At 43.4% G+C, this 21,437-nt stretch overlaps 1 protein-coding gene across 2 annotated transcripts in view; it reads left to right on the forward strand.

Annotated features, from left to right (window-relative positions):
- The window catches only part of HYDIN (HYDIN axonemal central pair apparatus protein), a 2,122,366-nt gene that overhangs the window by 1,531,605 nt on the left and 569,324 nt on the right, over positions 1-21,437 (forward strand). For both annotated transcript variants that reach the window (XM_069217473.1, XM_069217472.1), the window contains 2 exons: positions 12,910-13,029; positions 18,669-18,828. In XM_069217473.1, coding sequence (XP_069073574.1) covers positions 12,910-13,029; positions 18,669-18,828 — 280 coding nt within the window. The remainder of the gene's footprint in view (positions 1-12,909; positions 13,030-18,668; positions 18,829-21,437) is intronic.

Consider the following 21,437-nt stretch of genomic DNA (forward strand, 5'->3'; position numbering starts at 1 on the left):
TAGGAAGTTGGCTCTGTACAGGGAGTGCAGAATTATTAGGCAAATGAGTATTTTGACCACATCATCCTCTTTATGCATGTTGTCTTACTCCAAGCTGTATAGGCTCGAAAGCCTACTACCAATTAAGCATATTAGGTGATGTGCATCTCTGTAATGAGAAGGGGTGTGGTCTAATGACATCAACACCCTATATCAGGTGTGCATAATTATTAGGCAACTTCCTTTCCTTTGGCAAAATGGGTCAAAAGAAGGACTTGACAGGCTCAGAAAAGTCAAAAATAGTGAGATATCTTGCAGAGGGATGCAGCACTCTTAAAATTGCAAAGCTTCTGAAGCGTGATCATCGAACAATCAAGCGTTTCATTCAAAATAGTCAACAGGGTCGCAAGAAGCGTGTGGAAAAACCAAGGCGCAAAATAACTGCCCATGAACTGAGAAAAGTCAAGCGTGCAGCTGCCACGATGCCACTTGCCACCAGTTTGGCCATATTTCAGAGCTGCAACATCACTGGAGTGCCCAAAAGCACAAGGTGTGCAATACTCAGAGACATGGCCAAGGTAAGAAAGGCTGAAAGACGACCACCACTGAACAAGACACACAAGCTGAAACGTCAAGACTGGGCCAAGAAATATCTCAAGACTGATTTTTCTAAGGTTTTATGGACTGATGAAATGAGAGTGAGTCTTGATGGGCCAGATGGATGGGCCCGTGGCTGGATTGGTAAAGGGCAGAGAGCTCCAGTCCGACTCAGACGCCAGCAAGGTGGAGGTGGAGTACTGGTTTGGGCTGGTATCATCAAAGATGAGCTTGTGGGGCCTTTTCGGGTTGAGGATGGAGTCAAGCTCAACTCCCAGTCCTACTGCCAGTTCCTGGAAGACACCTTCTTCAAGCAGTGGTACAGGAAGAAGTCTGCATCCTTCAAGAAAAACATGATTTTCATGCAGGACAATGCTCCATCACACGCGTCCAAGTACTCCACAGCGTGGCTGGCAAGAAAGGGTATAAAAGAAGGAAATCTAATGACATGGCCTCCTTGTTCACCTGATCTGAACCCCATTGAGAACCTGTGGTCCATCATCAAATGTGAGATTTACAAGGAGGGAAAACAGTACACCTCTCTGAACAGTGTCTGGGAGGCTGTGGTTGCTGCTGCACGCAATGTTGATGGTGAACAGATCAAAACACTGACAGAATCCATGGATGGCAGGCTTTTGAGTGTCCTTGCAAAGAAAGGTGGCTATATTGGTCACTGATTTGTTTTTGTTTTGTTTTTGAATGTCAGAAATGTATATTTGTGAATGTTGAGATGTTATATTGGTTTCACTGGTAATGATAAATAATTGAAATGGGTATATATTTTTTTTTGTTAAGTTGCCTAATAATTATGCACAGTGATAGTCACCTGCACACACAGATATCCCCCTAACATAGCTAAAACTAAAAACAAACTAAAAACTACTTCCAAAAATATTCAGTTTTGATATTAATGAGTTTTTTGGGTTCTTTGAGAACATGGTTGTTGTTCAATAATAAAATTAATCCTCAAAAATACAAGTTGCCTAATAATTCTGCACTCCCTGTATATACTATCTCAAAGTGAGAGGTAGGGTGCACAGAGTCCAAGGGTTCCCCTTATAGGTTGATAGTGGCAAAATTAGGTAATACTAATGCTCTATTTTATGGTAGTGTGGTCAAGCAGTAGGCTTATCAAAGGGTAGTGTTAAACATTTGTTGTACACACACAGGCAATACATGAGAACACACACTCAAAGACTTAACTCCAGGCCACTAGGTTTTTATATAGAAAAACATTCTTTTCTTAATTTATTTTAGAACCACAAGATTCAGAATTCAAGTAATACATAAATTGTAAGGTACTTGACATAGGTAAGTTTGGAACTTTGAATTAAAACATTAATGTATGCATTTTTGACAAAAAAACTATTTTAAAAGTGGACACTGCAAAACTCAACAGTTCCTGGGGGAGGTAAGTAATAGTTAGGTAAATAAAGCACTTATAAGTTCAGTCTCCGGGGCATAGGCAGCCCACAGTTGGAGGTTCAAGATAACCCCAAACACAAAGCACCAGCAACACAGGGCTGGTCAGGTGCAGAGGTCAAAGTAGGGCATAAATAGCATAGGTGCCTATGGAGAGTAGGGGTGCTTTGGTTCCAGTATGTTAGCAGGTAAGTACCTACGTCCTGGGGGAGCAGACCAGGGGAGTTTTGTAGAGCACTGCGGGGTCACAAACAGGCACACAAAATACACCCTCAGCGGCACAGGGGTGGCCGGGTGAAGTGTTTGAAGTAGGTGTCAGGATTCAGATAGGAATCAATAGAGAGACCCGGGGGTCACTCTGGCGATGCAGGCAGGGTACAGGGGGACTTCTTGGGCCAGCTACTGACCGGGCAAGGATGAGGGCCGCCTGCTGGTCACTCCTGCACCAGTAGTTGGTTTCTCTCGGGCTGTGGGGCTGAGGGTGCGGTGCTTCTTCCAGGCGTTGGGTTCCTTTGTTACCGGGCAGTGGCGGTAAGGGGGAGCCTCTGGATCCTCTCTGCAGGTGTCGCTGTGGGGGTACAGGGAGGTCGTCTCAGGGTGCCCACATTGTGGGAGTCACCTGGGGTCCTCTCTTTAGTGTTGGTTCTTCTGGACACGAGCCAGGGGCGTCGGGTGCAAAGTGTTGGGGACTCGCACTTCCGGAGTTAGGCTGGAGTCCCTTTAAAGATGGTTGTTTCTAGGTTTCTTGGACAGAGCCGCTGTCCATGGGAGTTTCTTGGTCCTTTGGGTGCAGGGCAGTCCTCAGAGGATCGCCAGATGCGTATGGTCTCATCGGATGCGTCGCTGTGCAGGTTCTTTGAGTCTGGAGGCAGGCCGGTAGGGCTGGGGCCAAGTCAGTTGTCTCCGTCGTCTCTGCAGGACTTTCAGGTCAGCAGTCCTTCTTGTTGTAGGTTGCAGGAATCTGAGTTCCAGGGTTCATGGTCACCCCTAAATTGAGTATGGGGTGTGTTTAGGTCTGGGGGGCAGTAGCCAATGGCTACTGTCCTGGGGGTGGCTACACCCTCTTTGTGCCACCTCCGTGTAGGGAATGGGGCACATCCCTAATTCTATTGACGGGGATCCTCCAAGACAAGATGGAGGATTTCCTAAGGTAGGGTTCACCTCAGCTCAGGACACCTTAGAGGCTGTCATGACTGGTGGGTGACTCCTCCTTGTTTTTCTCATTATCTCCTCCGGACTTGCCACCAAAAGTGGGGGCTGTGTCCGAAGGGGCGGGCATCTCCACTAGCTGGAGTGCCCTGGGGCGTTGTAACACCAGGCTTGAGCCTTTGAGGCTCACCGCCAGGTGTTACAGTTCTGAAGCACCTCCACCCAGTACAATCTTTGTTCCTGGCCACTGAGTGACAAAGGCACTCACCCTATGTGGCCAGAAACCCATCTGGTTGTGGCAGGCTGGAAGAAACTGGTCAGCCTAACACTAATAGTTGGACTGGTATACAGGGGGCATCTTTAAGATGCCCTCTGTGTGCATTGTTCAATAAATCCCATACGGGCATCAGTGTGGATTTATTGTGCTGAGAAGTTTGATACCAAACTTCCCAGAGTTCAATGTAGCCTTTATGGAACTGTGGAGTTTGTGTTTGACAGACTCCCAGACCATATACTCTTTATGACTACCCTGCAGTTACAATGTCTAAGATTTGGCCGAGTCACTGTAGGGGCATAGTGCTCATGCAACTATGCCCTCACCTGTGGTATAGTGCACCCTGCCTTAGGGCTGTAAGGCCTGCTAGGGGGGTGACTTAGCTATGCCACAGGCAGTGGGATGTGGGCATGGCACCCTGAGGGGAGCGCCATGTCGACTTAGTCATTTTCCTCCCACCAGCACACACAAGCTGTGAGACAGTGTGCATGTGGTGAGTGAGGGGTCTCCAGGATGGCATAATACATGCTGCAGCCCTTAGAAACCTTACCTGGCCACGGGGCCCTTGGTATCAGGGTTACCAGTTACAAGGGACTTATATGTGTGCCAGGGCTGTAACAATTGTGGAGACAAAGGTACAGTTTAGGGAAAGAACACTGGTTCTGGGGCCTGGTTAGCAGGGTCCCAACCCACTTTCAGTCTTAACTAGAATCAACAAAAGGCAAAAAGTTAGGGGGTAACCATGCCATGAGAGGCATTTTCCGACAATATCTGTTAGAAAAGTTGTTTCTGTTTAACTTTAAAAGACAAAAGGAAGCAGTCAGTTATCTTTTTTGGATTCTTCACCCGAGGAAGGGTTGGGTCCAGGCGAAAATGGACTCCCATCACACAAAACCCTAAAAGCTAATTATCAAAGGTCCTATGTTTGTCAAAGTCATAGTACCTATCACAGATTATTAAAGGAGAAGCAAAATAACAAAATCTCCAGTTAGGAGTTGATAAGCCTTCTTCCTAAACTTGCAACATCAGCTTTTTAATGTTAATCCTCAGGTTACTCTTTTTCCATATAAATGTGCTGATTAGAGCCTTCAGCTTCTGAAAAAACATATTATATAATACACGGGGTATTGAAGTAAAAGAAATTAACCACAGGCAGGATATGCATTTTGACTAGTGCTTCTTTCACAATTATTGAAATCGGTATCATTCCTCACCTATCCATCATACCCTGAATGTTAGCAATCAGGGGAGGGTAATTTAATTCATATGAATCCTCCTATTTCTTGGAAACCTTAATACTCAAGTACCTAACCGGCTTCCGCTGATAAGTAGTCTGCAGAACTTGGGGTAATGTGCATTTATTCATAGTAAAAAGAAAAAATCTGTTTTAGAAATATTTACCAGATAGCCAAATAGTTTTGGAAATGGTTTAAAAATGCTCTTGAAACACAAATCTCTTGAAAGCCAAATACAACACCAAGTCATCTCCATATAATTTAAGATAGGCCCACTGGGAATTTTGATGCAGAAAACAAACCAGGGGTTATATAAAAAAGTGGAAAAAGAGTTATAGCAAGGGGCTACCCTGCCTAGTGCCCATGGTATTATGAAATGTATCTAAAATCTTAAAGTTAAGATTTTATTGCAGCAAATGAACCCTCATAAATTGATGCCTATAAACTTGTGAGCTGTGCTGGAAATCCCGTAACCTCCATCAATTTAAATAAATACTCCCAGCCCACAAGGTGAAAAGCTTTTTCTGTGTCAGTAAATAAAAGTCACTTTAGTATTGCTATGGTTAAAATAGTCAATTGCTCCCACCAAATAATGAGTGTTATAATACAATTGGCGCCCTGAAAAAAATCCTTGCTACCCTTATGGCAAGAATTTTCATAAAAATCCTATAATCCATTTTAAGCTGTGTTATTGGACAAAATGAATATATACCCTCAAGTTTTTTTTTTTAGCTTTCTTAGGGAAACAAGTGATGAGCCCCCTACTAAAAGAAGGAGGAGGCAGACCCCCTCCAAAGTACTATTAAACAAATTCATCATCAGTCTTCTAATTTCTGGAAGCAGCATCTGACACAATTCTGATGGAAATCTGTCTTATCCTGCAGCTTTCCCTCTAGGGAGAGTTTTCACCCCCCCCCCCTAAACCTCTGATAAAGACTTTGGATGGGCAAGATTCTGTGCTGCTTCAGATATCCACCTCAGGCCAATACCGCCAGAAACCCTGCTATGTTCAGCTTGCAGAAATGTTGATCAGCACCATAAACGCTGACAGAATGCTGTTGAAATATTCCCTCTATTTGAAGAGGTTCATGCATCAAAACACCCGTTAAAGGATCCCAAAATGTGCAAGTAGTATTTTTACTTGTCTAGCTTAAGCCTGTCAGGCCAGCAACCTCATTGTTACTTCTCCCTCCTCATTTCATTGCTGGCCAAATGTTCTACTAATTATAATTTATCTCGCCAACAAAAAATGTTGTAGCTTAATCTTCGCTAGCTCTTTCTTTAAAATGTTGGAAATTAACTATCTGCATGAGCCTCAGCTGTGCCAAAGAAAAAGCCTTCATCAGTTCCCTACTTTTCATATTTCTTATTTTAAAAAATTAGCTTGGAAAGCAACAGTCTCCTCCCATATTATCGCTTTAAATGCCTCCCATACTTTTTCAATGGAAGGGGAGTGTTTATTCTCCTAAAAAAACAAGCTAGTCTGGGCCTTCATTTGTTTAACAAAAGACCCGTCCAGTAAAAAGGCTCTTTTTAAGGACTATCAGGGAAGTCCAGTTTATCAAAAAAGGTCCTCTCTAGACTAATGGTAGTAAGATCTGGTATATAATTCTGAATGATTCAGGGAGAAGAAATCAACAAATCTTTAGATGTAAGAAAACAATGTGGTAAAGAATTCTAGCTTGCAGATTCCTTACCTTAGAATTATCCCAGGCATCAGACTGGATCCTGAAGATTTTTCTTGAGCAGTACACTTGTGTGCTGGTAGGTGGCGTAGTTTGGCTCGCCTGCATTATCTGCACCGAATGTGACGTTGTGGCTCGTATTTGGGAACCAACTGGTGCGCTGACATCAATTATTTTCTTTCTCCCCAGTCAGCGCAAATCTGGTAAGAGCTATACTTTTTGACTGTACTTTTTCAACATTTTGTCGAGAAATTTTGAGGTTTTCCTCCTGGTGTTTAGCCAGCGGGAGCCTTGCCTCCCAGATCGGAGCCTGAGCCCTATTCCTATGGGCTAGTACTTGGGGAGTAAAGGGAGGGGTCACTGGACCCTGAGGAAGTCTAGCCTTATGGTGAGGATGTGAACTGGTGTGAGGAACTGGCTTTCACAGATACTGGCATGGTTTCTCTCTCTACCTTGTCTGCGGAGGAGAAAGCTTATTTCATAGTGGTGACATGGGTGGCTGTGGAGGTCCTTGACCTTTTGTTGCCTTCAGTGGCGGTCAAGACTAATGTCTTGACAGAGGTGCTTCAGCCAGGAGTCTCCCCATCTAAACCTCTCCTCCCATTTAATGAAACCCTTACAGATGCCCTTTTGGGTTCCTGGTCAAAGCCAAGGACAGGGGCTCCTGTGAATAGGACAGTCTCTCATCGCCACTGCCCCACCCCAGGGAACCCTGCTTTTCTCACTCAGCACCCTACCCCTGAGAGTTTAGTGGTCCAGGCTTCAACCTCCCATGTTAACCCTGGCACGTTCTCTACCATTCCACTGTACAGGGAATCCAAGAAGCTGGAGACACTTGGGGAAAAATATGTTTTCCTCCACCAGCCTGGCATTACAGTCTGTGAACACCACATGCCTTTTTGGCCGCTACTGCCACGCTTTGTGGGACGCGGTTGCGGAAGTGCTGCCTACAGTCCTGGAGGAGGCACGGGCCGTGCTCTCCCAAGCTCTAGCAGACGGGAGAGATGCAGCAAAGTTCATAATTCACTGTGGACTCAATATGACCTGCTCACTGGCCAGAGTGGTTTCATCGACTGTGGCCTTAAGGCAACATACCTAGCTAAGGCACCACTGGCTTTTTGGGGGGTGTCACGTCGTCTTTGATGAACAAGCCCTTTGATGGCTCCCATCTCTTCAGCAACTAAGCAGACTCAGTGCTCAAACGTTTTAAGGACAGTCAGACTACGGCCCGCTCATTGGGCTTATCCTCAGCCCGTTCCACCACCAGTCTACCTTTCTTCCCATTTGTGCCTAAGGAAAGGGGCTACCAGCCGTGCCAACAGCCACCTAGCCACCACACCACACATGCTCCACAACCACTACATGGCTGAGGGTGTGGTATCCCCAAACATCGTGGCACAAACAGCCAGAGGTTTGGTCAGTCCATCCACCCCTCTCCCTACAGCCTCCAAACCCTCCTAATCTGCCTTTGTTCTATCACTGTGACCCAGCTGGTGGCAGAATATGCCATCACCTGCTCCTCCGGCAGTCTGCAACATCGGACAGGTGGGTTTTGCAGATTGCCTGGAGATGCTACTCCCTCTCATTCACTACCCCTACCTCCATGCCACAGTCTCAAGACAGGCTGACAGTTATCTTTCTCCTCTCCGCCAGGAAGCTGCAGCTCTCTTGGCCAATGGAGGCATAGGTAGGGCCTTGACACCAGTAGTAGGTTGTGTGTTGCTATTCTCGCTACTTCTGGTGCCGAAGAGGGGCAGAAGCCTTCATCCAATTCTAGATCTGAGGTCCCTCAATTACTTCCTCAAGAAGGAGAAATTAAGGATGCTCACATTAGCTCCAGTTCTGTCAGCCTTCTGTCAGACCCAGAGGACTGGATGGTAGCATTTGACTAGCAGGATGCATATGTTCGAATCCTCATCCTGCCTGCCCACATGCGTTACCTTTAGTTCACAGTGGGCCTCAAGAATTTCCCTTAGGCCTGACTAGCACCCCTTGATTGTTCACCAAAGTGATGGCAGTGGGTGCAGCTCATATGTGGAGATTAGGGTTTTTTGACACAAACTTTATTGCATTCGAGATAATATCATTTGTGTTACAGCACAGTGTCATATCAGTAGTGATTTCACTACGAAGAATATGTTCACTACACATCATATGTCAGATTAAAGTTCTGCGGAGATTAGGTTTGTCATTCTTCCCCTAGCTCTACGACCGACTGTTGTAAGAAGCTTCACCTCATACTGTTGTTTCCCACCTCGAGACTTCAGCGAACCTCTGGCACTCCCTGGAGTTCACTATAAACATGCCAAAGTCACACCTGACTCCCTCTCAGATGCTCCCTTTCATCGGAGCTGTTCTGGACACAGTGCAGTTTTCGGTTTAGACTCCTGAGTGGTAAGACCAGGATATTCAGGCTATGATACCAGTGATTCAGCCTCTTTCCTGGGTTTTGCTGTGAAAGACTCTGAGGCTGTTGGGACTCATGGCCTCCTGTATCCTGCAAGTGACATGCACATTGGCATATCGGGCTTTATAGTGGGACCTGAAGTTCAAATGGACATAGCATCAGGGGAATCTCACCGACAAGGTCCAGATCTTGAAGGGAACTTCGGAAGATCTGCAGTTGTGGTTATTGAATCACAGTTGGGTCAGAGGTACATCCCTTTCTTTTCTCCAACAAGATCTGATGGTAGTGACAGATGCGTCACTCCTGGGATGTGGCGGCAATCTGGGAGAGGTTGATATTAGAGGACTCTGGTCTCTGGCAGAATGCAGATTCCACATGAACCTGCTGGAGTTCCACGTGATCTGACTGGCAGTGAAAGCCTTTCTACCCTCCATCAAGAGAAGGCTAGTACAGGTATTCACGGACAACACCACCACCATGTGGTACTGCAATAATCATGGTGGGCGGGGTCGTAGACCCTTTGTCAGGATGCTCTGTCTCTCTGGACATGGCTGGAACAGCAGGGCATATCTGTGGTGGTTCAGCACCTGTTTGGGTCTCTGAATACCAGAGCAGACAAACTCCGAGCTAAAGATGCCTAGCGGCTCATGAATGGCATCTCCACCCAGATGTGATGCAAGTTCTCTTTCAGCAGTGGGGAAAGCCTTGGTTATATCTGTTCACCTCCGTCGAGAATGCGCAATGTCAGCAGGTTTGCACACTGGAGTTTCCAAGGCGGCTCGCGCTCGGAGATGCTTTTCATCTTGACTGGAACTAAGGCCTTCCCTACACCTTTCTGCCCATACCACTCCTGCCCAGAGTTCTCAAGAAGATCAGGAACGACCCGGCCCAAGTCATCCTTGTGACTGGGCACTGAGTGTCCGGTATCCCAAGCTACTGAGCATGGCCATCCTTCGATCAGGCTGCCCCTTCAGGAAGATCTTCTGTTGAAGCAGCAAGGGAGTGTTATTCACCCAAACCTGTCCACTTTCTGCCTTTTGCGTGGAGATTGAGCAGTGGCAGTTGACAGCTTTTGGCCTTCCACTCGAAGTCTGTAATGTCATCTTGACAGCCAAGAGTCCCTCCACTAAAACGGTATACCCCTACCATTGGGCGAAATTTGTGGCATGGTGCACAGCAAGTTCTGTTTTCCCCTTTCTGCCCCTCTTTCTGAGGTTTTACTTTTTATTCTTTCCCTTGCCCAGCAAGGGTCTGCTGTGGGCACTCTTAAGGGCTATTTATCTGCCATTTCTGCCTTCTTGCAGTTGCCTGATCAACCCTCTTTGTCCAAGTACCCTATTGTGCATAGGGTCCTCAAAGGTCTTTCTCATCTCTTCCCTCCTTCCCCACTCATTATTCCCCAGTGGGACTTCACTTTGGTTGTAACATTTTTGAGAGACTCCACTATCTGGACCCAAAAATAGCATTGACATTCTATCTTGATTGTTCCTGTGGGTTCCGGGTGGACGAACAACTCTTCTTGGAATATGTGGGTGCGAAGAAAGGTTGGACGATGCAGAAGTGAACCGTCTCTGGGGGGGTTTACCCTGCATTAAGATCTGCTAAGCAAGCACTGGCCACAAAGTAACCTACTGAAGGCTCGCAAGCTCATTCCAACAGAACTAAAGCTGCAACCACTGAATTAGCACATGGAGTTCCCATCCTGGACATCTGCCAGACAGCAGCATGGGCCTCTCTGCACACGTTTACTAAACAATACTGCCTTGACAGTCAGGTCTGTAGGGATGTGCACTTTGCCCATCCAATCCTGCAGGACTTTCTTGTTTAAAATTGGTGTGCAGACCCACACCTCCGGGGATGGTATTGCTTGGGTATCTATTCTAAGGTAAGGAATCTGCAGCTAGAAGTATCGATGAGATGAACAAGTTCCTTACCTTCGGGTAGGCCTTATCTGGTAGAGACAATATCTGGCTACAGATTCCTTACCGACCCACCCATCCTCCCCGCTCTATGAGTGGGTTTCTAGGGAAAGGGATGACCCTTTCAGGGCCCTAATTTGACACTCCAGTGGTCATCGTTCTTCATGCTTCTGTGCTTCTGGAGTGGAAAGTTGTGAAAAGAAATTGACGTTGGTGCCCCTAAATAGGTACCATGATGTCATTTCCAACGCAGACAATGCCGATGCTTGACAAAGAGCCGATCAATGCCACCTATCGCCGTGCAGGGGTACTGCTCACGAAAAATCTTCTGCATTCAGTCTGATGCTTGGGAGAATTGAAAGGTAACAAATATGCAGCTAGATATATTCTCAACCAGGTAAGGTGTTACAGAAGGTAAGTAGCTTGCTCTTTGGTCTTCCTTTTAGAGGCCCTCTTTCTTCCAGTTGTTCAGTCTCAATAGTTTACTAAAGAAAGTTAACCTGTCTCCCGATAATATGTTGGAATAATATTTAATTTTGGTGCTCACCGTTTTTTATAGGAGTCACTTTATAGGACCATGCATGCCTTCTGTTTGCACCTTTCTTCACTCAATTTGAAACCTCAATGGAAATTCCGAGCTAAAGAACTGGCATTTATACATAATGTCCACAATAAAAGCACGCTTCGCCAAAGTATCTTTTTCTTCAGAAGACTACTTCTTCCCGGAGTCTACCAATTTTGAATGACTGCCAAAGCAGTACCATCTAGTTGTCGTGTCTTAAAGGCCTAGAAATTGCACCCAAAGCAAATTATAAAATTGTATTCCTTTATATTTTCTTTTCATTATTTTTTAAACTTACTTTTATGATGTCAGAAATTGAACACCTTGATGTGGTGTTTGATATTTGGTAGGTAAGGTGGACCCAGGTACATCACATGGTTGTGGTTGCTTACATACTTAATTAAACGTTGCTAGAATTTCACTGGCTTTGTCTGCAGGTTCCTTTCTTATCCAGGTGGATTTCTGAATTGACTTTTAAAATTCACATATTCATAATGGTAATAGCATGCAACCAACACTGATGTGGACAAATAAATGAACAGATTTTCATAAATAAATGGGTCTTACATATGTCAAGGCACAGATAATAATAGGAAATATTAAAAGGAATTAAGCTTTACCTGATATGTCTGTTGAATTGTCCAAGCCAGTTCTAGCAGTATCCAGGTGTCTCCAACTTTTTTTGTAGTAAAAGCTACTTATGTTTATGAAAATCATCCAGAGCTGCGAATATTATTAGAATTTTTATGCTGGCCACATCAGACAAATTTGTGTTTGTTTTAAATAAAACCTTTTCAGAATTGTAGGCTGGGCTACACACCGGAGAGCTACTTATGACTAGCTCGAGAGCTACTCATTGGTGATCCCTCACTTGATTTGGATGAAGACTATCAGTTTATTGAATGTAATTATGTTTTGTGTCTGACTTGTTGACATTTTGTGTTACAATTTGTTTACAAGTGAAAGCTAGCAAAATATTGTTTTACTAATGTGAATGTGGTTCTAAGTAGTTGAAACTATTTTTACGTGTCAGTAAGTTATTCAAATGTCACTTTGGTCAATAAATATTTGTGGAACTGTTACAGTGCTTACAGTGTACATTAATCCTATTTAGGGGGGACCTTCTGATGCAGATTTTTCGTGCTTGCAGATGCTAACAGCGTGGCAATCGCGAACAAAAAAGTCAACAATTAACACCCCCTCCCCAGCCTGGGAACAAAACCTTGATTTTGGGGGTGTTTTTTTCCACGGAAGCCCTTATCCCTACACTTTACCACAGACACTGAACGTTAAAGCCTCTACCATCCCAGTACCTTAGCGGGAGGTCCAGCAAGCTCGAAATCAGCACATAAGGTTTTGTGGAGTCAATATTAGTTTAAAACAATAGTTAGTGAGGGCTGAATGCTAAAATATTTAGCACTGGGATGGAATTCCTTAGTGGCCAAAGATTTGCTTCAAGAATAATTGTGTAACACATACAGTTTATTCTAATGTGAATCAATTGATAGGCGCGTCTAGGCTCCTTGGGAAAACAAAGGCAGCATCCAAGTTCCTGAAAATATTAGGTTTTCTGAAACAGAGTACTGTTGGATTTTTAACCCCATATATTGGTTGAAAAGGAGTGCTGATTACAAAAATGTGATAAGCTATTTTTCTAACTTTCTGGCATGCCTATTTCAGGATTGTGTTCCCACACCGTCGGAAGGACGTGAAACCTGATGAGATTATCCACAAAAAGTTCCTGATGAATAGCGAGACGTTTGAGTTTGGCCCGTTGCTGTGTGGAAAAACAAGAGAGAAGTAATATCTCAAATACTGGTTGAATATTTCTATACAGCCTTTATTAGAAAGCCCAAATGGGCCAGAAACTGTTTGCTATTATGATGCCGTTAATGTACTCAGAATACCTTGCTATCTAGCCTTTAATCCTTAGTGTCTGATTTTCATCGTGGAGGATCAGAATTATAGGTCACTACAAAGCTCTCACATTTACAATCTCAAACAAAGGAAAGTCAAACATCCTTCAATGATTGAGGTATTGTTTGAAGTTGGCTTTTTATGGTGTGTACCAATGTAGGGGTACACAACGAAAAAAGTCCAGACAACCCTTATTGGTTTAACAGGGGCTTACTTTAATAATCCCAAGTGCTCTGTTTGTGGTAGCATGGTCGAGCTGTTTAGGCTTATCAGAGGGGAGTGTTCAGCATTTGTTTTACACACACAGTCAATAAATGAGACAAACACGAAGATAAATCTGAGACCCATTTAGAAAAACAACATAGATTGATATGTGTGTGTGTGTGTGTGTGTGTGTATATATATGTATATATATATATATATATATAAACAAAGATCATCCATATTAGGTAAGTACTTTAGTCATTATTGATTTTTACCAGAAAACAGTAAGAATAGCAAAGCTGTCAGGTTTGGGGTATGAGCCTCAAATGCAGTAATGTTATCCTGCTGTGGGAGAAACATACACTAGATAGGGATACTTGCAAACAGTTGGGGAGGGTATCCTTTAGGATTTAAGGTGCTTGGGTGCCAAGGTCCAAGGTACCACTAGCAGTTCGAGTTTACCTGCCCTGGTGTTTCCGGGTGCAGAGGTGTTGGTTGTGTTGGTACCCTCAAGTGATACAGCAGTAAAGTTTAAAGGGCCCTGTCAAAACAATAGAGTCTGCGAGGGGGGGGGGCTTGCAGACAAGTCCGGCAGAACCCAGCGTGGGGCTCAGCTCATGGGGGGGTCTTAGGTCAGGGGGACAAAGACAGAAGACTTGTACTCAAGCTGGGAGGGGTTTGAGTGCAGAGGTGTTGGCTGGCGGGCCATTTGGAGTTGGAGGCTTCCACAGTTCTCGGTCAGCCTGCAGAGGGGAGAAAAACAAAACAGAAGGGCCACTCTGGATGTGGAGTTCATCTGTTTCGAAGTTCCCTGACGTGCAGGTAAGTTTTGACAGTGGGGTCCGGACTGGACACAAACAAGCCTTAGAGGTCACAACTGCCCTGTAGTAAGGGTATTGGTGAAGGAGGGCTTCTGGTGGGTCTAGCATCTCGAAACCGTAGACCCTCAATAGCCCACTCCTGTCATGCTGCTCCCTCGGTTGGCCTGATGGCCAGCAACATGGGTTACTAGACAGATGCCTGCAGATGCAGGGGAAAGGCTCCTACACCCCAAGGGAGATGCTGCCTGGTTGTTGAAGTCCTGGAAAGTCCTCCACAGCTTTCGGAGGATGCACAGCTTTTGGACGAGTTGGGTTGGTGCAGTTGTCAAGCTTCCTGCAGCAGTGCAGGGTTTGGAACCAAGTGGTGGTGAAGTCCTCTGTTCTTGCAGTGACTGCTCTTCTTTTGTCCTTCTTTGGTTCCCAGTGGATGATTCCAAATCCTGGTGTCAAGGTACCCCTGAATACTGAATTTAGGGGGTGTTTAGCGGAGTGTAGGGTATTAGCCAATGTACTGCTTATCCCTGTGGTGACTATACCGATTGGATAATCACTTCCTGTGGAGGATGGGCATTTTCCTTACCCAGAGTTCCTAATTCACAAAAAACAAGATGGTGAAACCCTTCCTGGAGAGTCCATTTCAGGTAGCCACCTTAGGGGTGTGACTAGCCTAGAAGTGCAGCACGCCTCCTGAATAACTAATTTCCCGCCTTCTCTGGTGCCAAATGGGCCTCACGGCAGGGGGAGGCATTCTTCAGGTCTGGGGAAAGCCAGGGTCACATATCAAAGGTGGCAGGGACTTTGAAGCATCTGGCCCTGATATGCTAAACGGCTAGCTATCCTGCTGGAGGAGGTGTGATCACTATCCTCCGGAGAAGGTATTGTTTCTGGCCTCTGATAGTGTGGAACTTCACCTGCAGTGGGTCTGAATCTCGTCTGTGGTGGCAGGCTGCTCAATACCAATCAGTCAGCACACTAAGGGAGTAGGTTTTGCCCTCTGTCTGCATGTCATAATAAAACCGATACTGGCATCAGTATGGATTTATTAAGATGAAATGTTTGATACCAAACACCAGTATTTTTAGTGCAGCTACCATGTAGCTGGGTAGGTCGGAAGCACCAGTGCCCAGTACGTGTCCTCAACATGGCTGCCTGATCACTTGCAATATCTAGTAATGAAACTTTGCATCACAGGAGTACATCTGCTCACATAATATAATGCACCCTATGTTGGGGCTCTAAGTCCCGCTGTAGGGGTGATTTACATATATTACGTGCAGTGGCCATGTCCATTGCACACAGGGTGTGTGTAATGTCATGTTTACAAAATAGTTTGCACCATTTCACGCATTTTGCAATGGCAGCCTACATGCAATTTATGTGTGGGTCCCTTAGGGTGGCATAATACATGCTGCAGCCCTTAGTGAGCCTCTTTACTACCCATGACCAGAGGTACCATTTACGAGGGATTTGTAATGGTGCTAAAGTCCTTGGCTATTGGGTTACAATTAGACATTTACCTTGTTTTAAGGGAAAGAGCACTGGCACTGGGGGCCTTGTTAGCAGAGATGCAGTGCACTTTCAGTCAAACAGCATCAGTACTAGTGCAAAAAGTGGGAGTGACCATGTCAAAAAGAGCACTTTCCTACAGTTATATCATCCACAACAGCAATATTGGAAAAGAAGAATATTATTATAGAAAATCCAATGGAATGTTATGACTGGCCAAGGAAGTGGATCAATGGAAAGTGATGTATGTTTTTACGTGGACAGTAGTTCAAGTCTATCTCATTGCCATTTATAGACCTAAATTGTTTAACTCGATCAGGAACCTGCTAAGCTACACATAGCAAACAGTCCTTATACGTTTGGAAGGAATAATGTGGCACGTTCTGTGTCCCAAAAATTAGTCTTCAGTCTCGCATATAAATTTATTTGCAGTTGAGATTATGTGGTGACATGAAAGCACCAATGATGGGTGCACTGGTAGCACAACATAGGTTTTCTATTAGTTAAATCTTCCTCAGGCACTGAAAATTCTCCTTCTTCTCCCATTGACTTTGCCACACAGTAAAAGGACATTATGTTTCTAACTATAAAACCCTTCTCCTGCTAGGAGGACCTCACGTTCTTAGTTCCCATCCTCTGCTGCTTCTCTGAATTTTACTTTGTGTCTCGGGTATATTAAGGAGATGCAAAAATGGGTTTATTTGCTACTAGGCCAATCTCATAAGGTATGATGTGTCCAGTTTTAGAAGCTCTATATTGTGAAGGATAACGGTGTGTGACTGTCAGTCTAAAGGTGGGCTACAAGCAGAGGTATCATTTAACCAAAATCAAAGGGCAAGCCATAGTATAATTGGATGCCCTCTGACCTTGAAGACATCACAAGTGTACCATATAGTCATTGGCTCCGTAGACTGACAATTGTACGTAATTTTTTTAACAGTCATTTTTTGAAAACATATGAATAACCATTGAATGATAACAGTTTAAAACACCTGACTACTAAAACAGGTAAACTTTAAAGACATTGCTTATTATTAAACATATCAGTGGTCTGATTAGTTGAATTGAGTTACAGAGCTGTAGACAGGAGTTTCAAGTAGCAAGATGTAGCTAGCAGTTCCCATCCTAACTACTACTGAATGACACCACTGTCACCATAAAGGTGAATGATATAAGAACAGCATGTCTTATGACAGATGCTTTAGAAATTATATATGCATAAAATGGAGAAAGAAAAATATTAGAAGGGCATACTTCAGACATTTTATTTCTGAAAGTAATTTACATGAAACACAACTGGAGGTGAAGAGTGAAGCACAACATGAAAGTATATTTTGTACAGAAAGGATGGTGATGGATTAGCAAAGCCACAGGGTAGATGTGTTGGATGAAGATACTGTGCATCAGTTTATAGGACAAAAAAACAAGAGGAAAAATACTGAAAGACAGGGAAAAGTCAGACGCTGTGTTTGTAGTATTTTTGTTTAACCCAACATCACAACAGAGCAGAAAAATGTAATGAGAAAGCAAAACCATCCAAGCTTCACTAAAATATGCCAGGGGTTCTGTGATCTATGCATCCCTTACATTCGACTACATATATTGAAAAATAGGTTGATTATATTCCAAATGGTCCACTCAACTCAAACCACTCACAATAGTTTGAAGTGGCCCATTTAAATCTCTTTAGCATATAATTTGTAAGCCTATGTTTAAGTACTATGGCCTGCGTATCCAGGATGCATATTCACATGTCAAAGAAGATGGTGTGTCAACCTCAATCAGCATTGCCATTCTTCAAGACCTGTTGTTCTGTCAAGAATTTAAATAAACAGTGCAGGTCCTTTTATTTGCAAAAGGGATTTACTGTATTTTTGTTTTTAAGACAATTAGAAATGTAATCTAGCCAAGTGTTCCCAAAAACCCAACTGCTGCTGTCTAAACAACGTTGTCAACATACATAACAGATGGATCACCACTAGACACGATCTCGCTCTCTCTCTCTATATATAGTATCTCAAGGACAAATTGTATCATTTTCTTTCTGAGAACTTTGGAACAATGTGCCCTCGAAGCAGACCCTTTGCCTTCCTGGATAATCTACTCTCCGTCCTTTGGAAATGGAGACAACCCTTGCTCTCTAGAAAAGATTGTGCCAACTTAATCCGTTTTCAAACTGGTTTGATGCTGTTTGGTGGCTGCAGTGAGTTGACAAGATGGAAATGTTCAAAATAAACCTCAAACTTAGTTCTTCTGAGAGCTGTAATCTCCACAAATGTCATAATTAATGGCACTTTCTGTATTAGTATTGTACCTTTGCTCCCTTTTCATTAGACTGTATTAAAATGATACATCTATATATAATCTGCATGTAATGTATGACAGTCAGAGCACTGAATGATTGTTTCTACATGCATACTACCTAGCAAGTGATTTGATGTAGTAGACTCCTACACTTAGTTTTGAGCCTTTTCATTAACTCTCAAGTCCAAGGATATTATCTACATTTCAAGGACGCAGAAACCAGACTTCACTTCTGACTGAGTTTAAAAAAGCAGCTTACCTGCCAATTATCCAACTATTTAGTTTTTGCTCAATAAACAGTTTTTGTATTTATTTCCCCCACCCCAGCACTTGTAATGCTGTGTTAATGGCCCTGTCCCCTTACTTGTGTCCTTCATTCTAATTGATTAGTACTTCCTGGGACCACTTTGGAGTTTTATTCTACTTAAAATAAAGACTCATCACCTTTCATCTTTCTGTTTTGTTAAAATGTTTCTCTTCCTTAGTTGGGGCAACCACACAAAACTACTAACATAAAGGCATTGTATGTGGTTTACAGTGAGATAGTCAGGATCAATATTAGTTTGCTACCCTTTAATGGCTTGCTTATTCCATTTTAGGAGGTAGTTTGAATCTCTGGGTATGTGACAAGGAAGGTCAGGTTCATAGTTTCACTGACCTTTCTCTTATTTGATCTCTCTTCCTTAGGTACAAGACAGGTCGCTTTCCTGAAAACATGGAAAAGATCACCATCTTGAATGTGTCCCCCATGAATGCTGAGATCTTCTTCTGCTTTCAACATGACACCAAAGCAGCTACTTTCATAATGGACCCACCTACTATGACCCTCAAACCTGATGAAAAACGGGTAATTATTGATTTACATTATTCCAGTAGTTGACTTAGATTTGCAAGGGGCCATTGGACAAGTTGGTATCCAAGGTAAGCAAATGGTTTTGTGTTGAAAGAAAGCAACCTTTGTGGGGATCTTAACATACTTCATTGTAGGATTGAAGAAATCCCTTCTGCATTCAGGGACCCAAGAACTTTTCTTGTAGAAAACAAAATATATCCATGTTTTGAATTAGAGGTGAGTTGCAGTTTTGCAAAATATAGGTCCAACCTCCATAAATAGACCATTTTTTCACATAGTTCTCTCTTAACCGTATCTGGAGATTACCTAAGGAAACACTAAAACATTGAAACATCAAGGTTAACCTGTGGTTTAAGCAGGACAACTGATGCTGAAATCCCCTGTGTGAGAGAGCAAGAGAAAACATGAAAGAAAAGGGGTCTGTTAGGTTGGTTAACAAGCACACAAGACAGAGAAACAGGCACTGCTCCTTTAACAACTCAGCAGGTTTCCTTCTCCCCACGTGCTTTGCGCTGGCAGTTCCCTCACAGGCTCGCTTCTTTTTTTCTGGCTTGTGCTGAGAGAACCTCAAAACACTTCAGTGGTTCTAAACCCTTTTTTCAGCTTAAAATTACATTGTTGATGCTACATTCAGCATCTTACAAGCTTTGAAGTTTTTTCCTCCTTATGTTTTTTCCATCTCTGAGGAGATTTTCCAGAGTAGGTCTTCACGTTTTGTAAAGTATGCCTCCTGTGAGAACCAGGAGGATTCCTCTTGCCAATTACTGTCTCAGTGTTTTGCTTGCCGTCCTTAAATTTGGTTAATGGGTGCACTGGTAACAGAACACAGCAAAAAATCCTTAAAGGACCATGAAGAGATTAGTCTTTGAAGGAAATTGGAAGCTATCATGGTAAGGATAGGCAGAATTAAATACCGAAGGGCCGGCTAGAGAAAATGCCTCTTATACAGCCCCCAAGCAAGGACAGAAAAGACTAACACTTAAGTGAAGGTCCCTCAATTATCAGTCTTAGTTATTATGGAGATGCTGTTTCAAGACCTTTGCTTTTGTTGGTACTCAGCTTTGTTGAACTTACATATAAAGAATTCCTCACCCCAGCCATAGCAAAAATGGCAACCCAGAGTATCCTAAAGAAAGGCCTTTCAAGCAATCTCTGGTGTATTTACACTAGGAACCCATTATGGATTCAGTCATAGTCTCTGCAGACAGGCAGAAATGTGTCTGCTCCTTAGGCGTCAGCCCTCTTGACAGGGATAGCAAGCACATACACATAGCTGACAAAATAAATTGGGATCCTCAGCAACAGCTTTTAGAGCTGCTAGTGCCACAGCCCTTCTAGGGTGCTATGATGGAACGCTGTGGGAATCTTTGAACACCTCTGCAGAAGAACTCCCTAGAGGAAGCAGAATTTATGCAAGTAGTGCAGGTACTACTGATGTTCAATGAAGGCTTAAGTGTTGCCATAAATCCTGTGGACGTAGCTATTACTGTATTTTATCACAGTATTTTTCTAAGATGTATATCATATAACAAGCTGTTTACAGGATCAGGGCTCTTTGGATGATGAGGAACAAAGCACTGTAGATGGAAGCAACATCACTACTACTAAAGTGTGCAATAGACCCTATTCTTTTGTCTAAAAATAAATCTAATCTTTTCAAGATATTTTTAGTACCCAAATAAGAGTTCAGACTATCTTAGACAACAGAAGAGCCAGCAAATGGATCAAATAGCAGAAATTCAGGATGCTGTCTCTGCACCAGGATTACCCCCGCTCATGAAAGGAGATCGGTTGTATGCTGTTGACATATAAGATGCCTACTTGCATATCCTAGTAGCAAGGAATCATGAAAGTTCTCCAATATTGGATCTTTTATATATTCACATGCTTGAATCATTCTCCATTGTTAGGCTGGAAATCCTTGGAACATTAACAGCAGTATACAGTGCAAAGTATACAGCATACAATATACAGCATAAAAAGGGCCAAAGGCCTGAAACAACATAGTACATTTAGTAACATATCCACCTCATTTAAAAGAACCCAAATTTCAGCCAAAGAGATGGAAGTCTATGCTCTCCAACTCCCCCTGGAGGCCACCGCAGATCTCCATCCACATGTGCACAAGGGAGTTTCCTGACAGAGCTCTGCTCTGACATCTCATTGAAATCTTAAATTTGTGAATTTCTTGATCTGCCTTGGATTTGATCCAGCCCTAGCTTCATTGCTGAAGTACACTGAGTTGTTTTTAGGGAAATTGTTTACATTTCTGGGCCAGGGAGATCTTTTTTCTGGACAGTCATCTGTCATCAGCGTTCACCACGGCCAACATGGTCAATAAATCTCTTCAAAGTTTGTTCATCCTGCAGTTTTAAAAGGATTTACCCTGAAGATCCACATTTACAGTGTATTTCTTGCATTACTCCTAAGTATAAGGTATCTAAGAGTGACATTTGTACAATTTTTTTAATTTAAAACTTTTTAAGGACCGAGAAAGGAGGCTTGATTTGTATCTGATGGCAAAGGAGAATATTCTGCTTTCTAAAGAAGATACTGTGCTTCCTCTTCAGGGGAAGATTCAGTGAAAAGTCCTCCTCAAAGCA

This window comes from Pleurodeles waltl, chromosome 12, assembly GCF_031143425.1.
Source record: "Pleurodeles waltl isolate 20211129_DDA chromosome 12, aPleWal1.hap1.20221129, whole genome shotgun sequence".
Classification (NCBI taxonomy): domain Eukaryota; kingdom Metazoa; phylum Chordata; class Amphibia; order Caudata; family Salamandridae; genus Pleurodeles; species Pleurodeles waltl.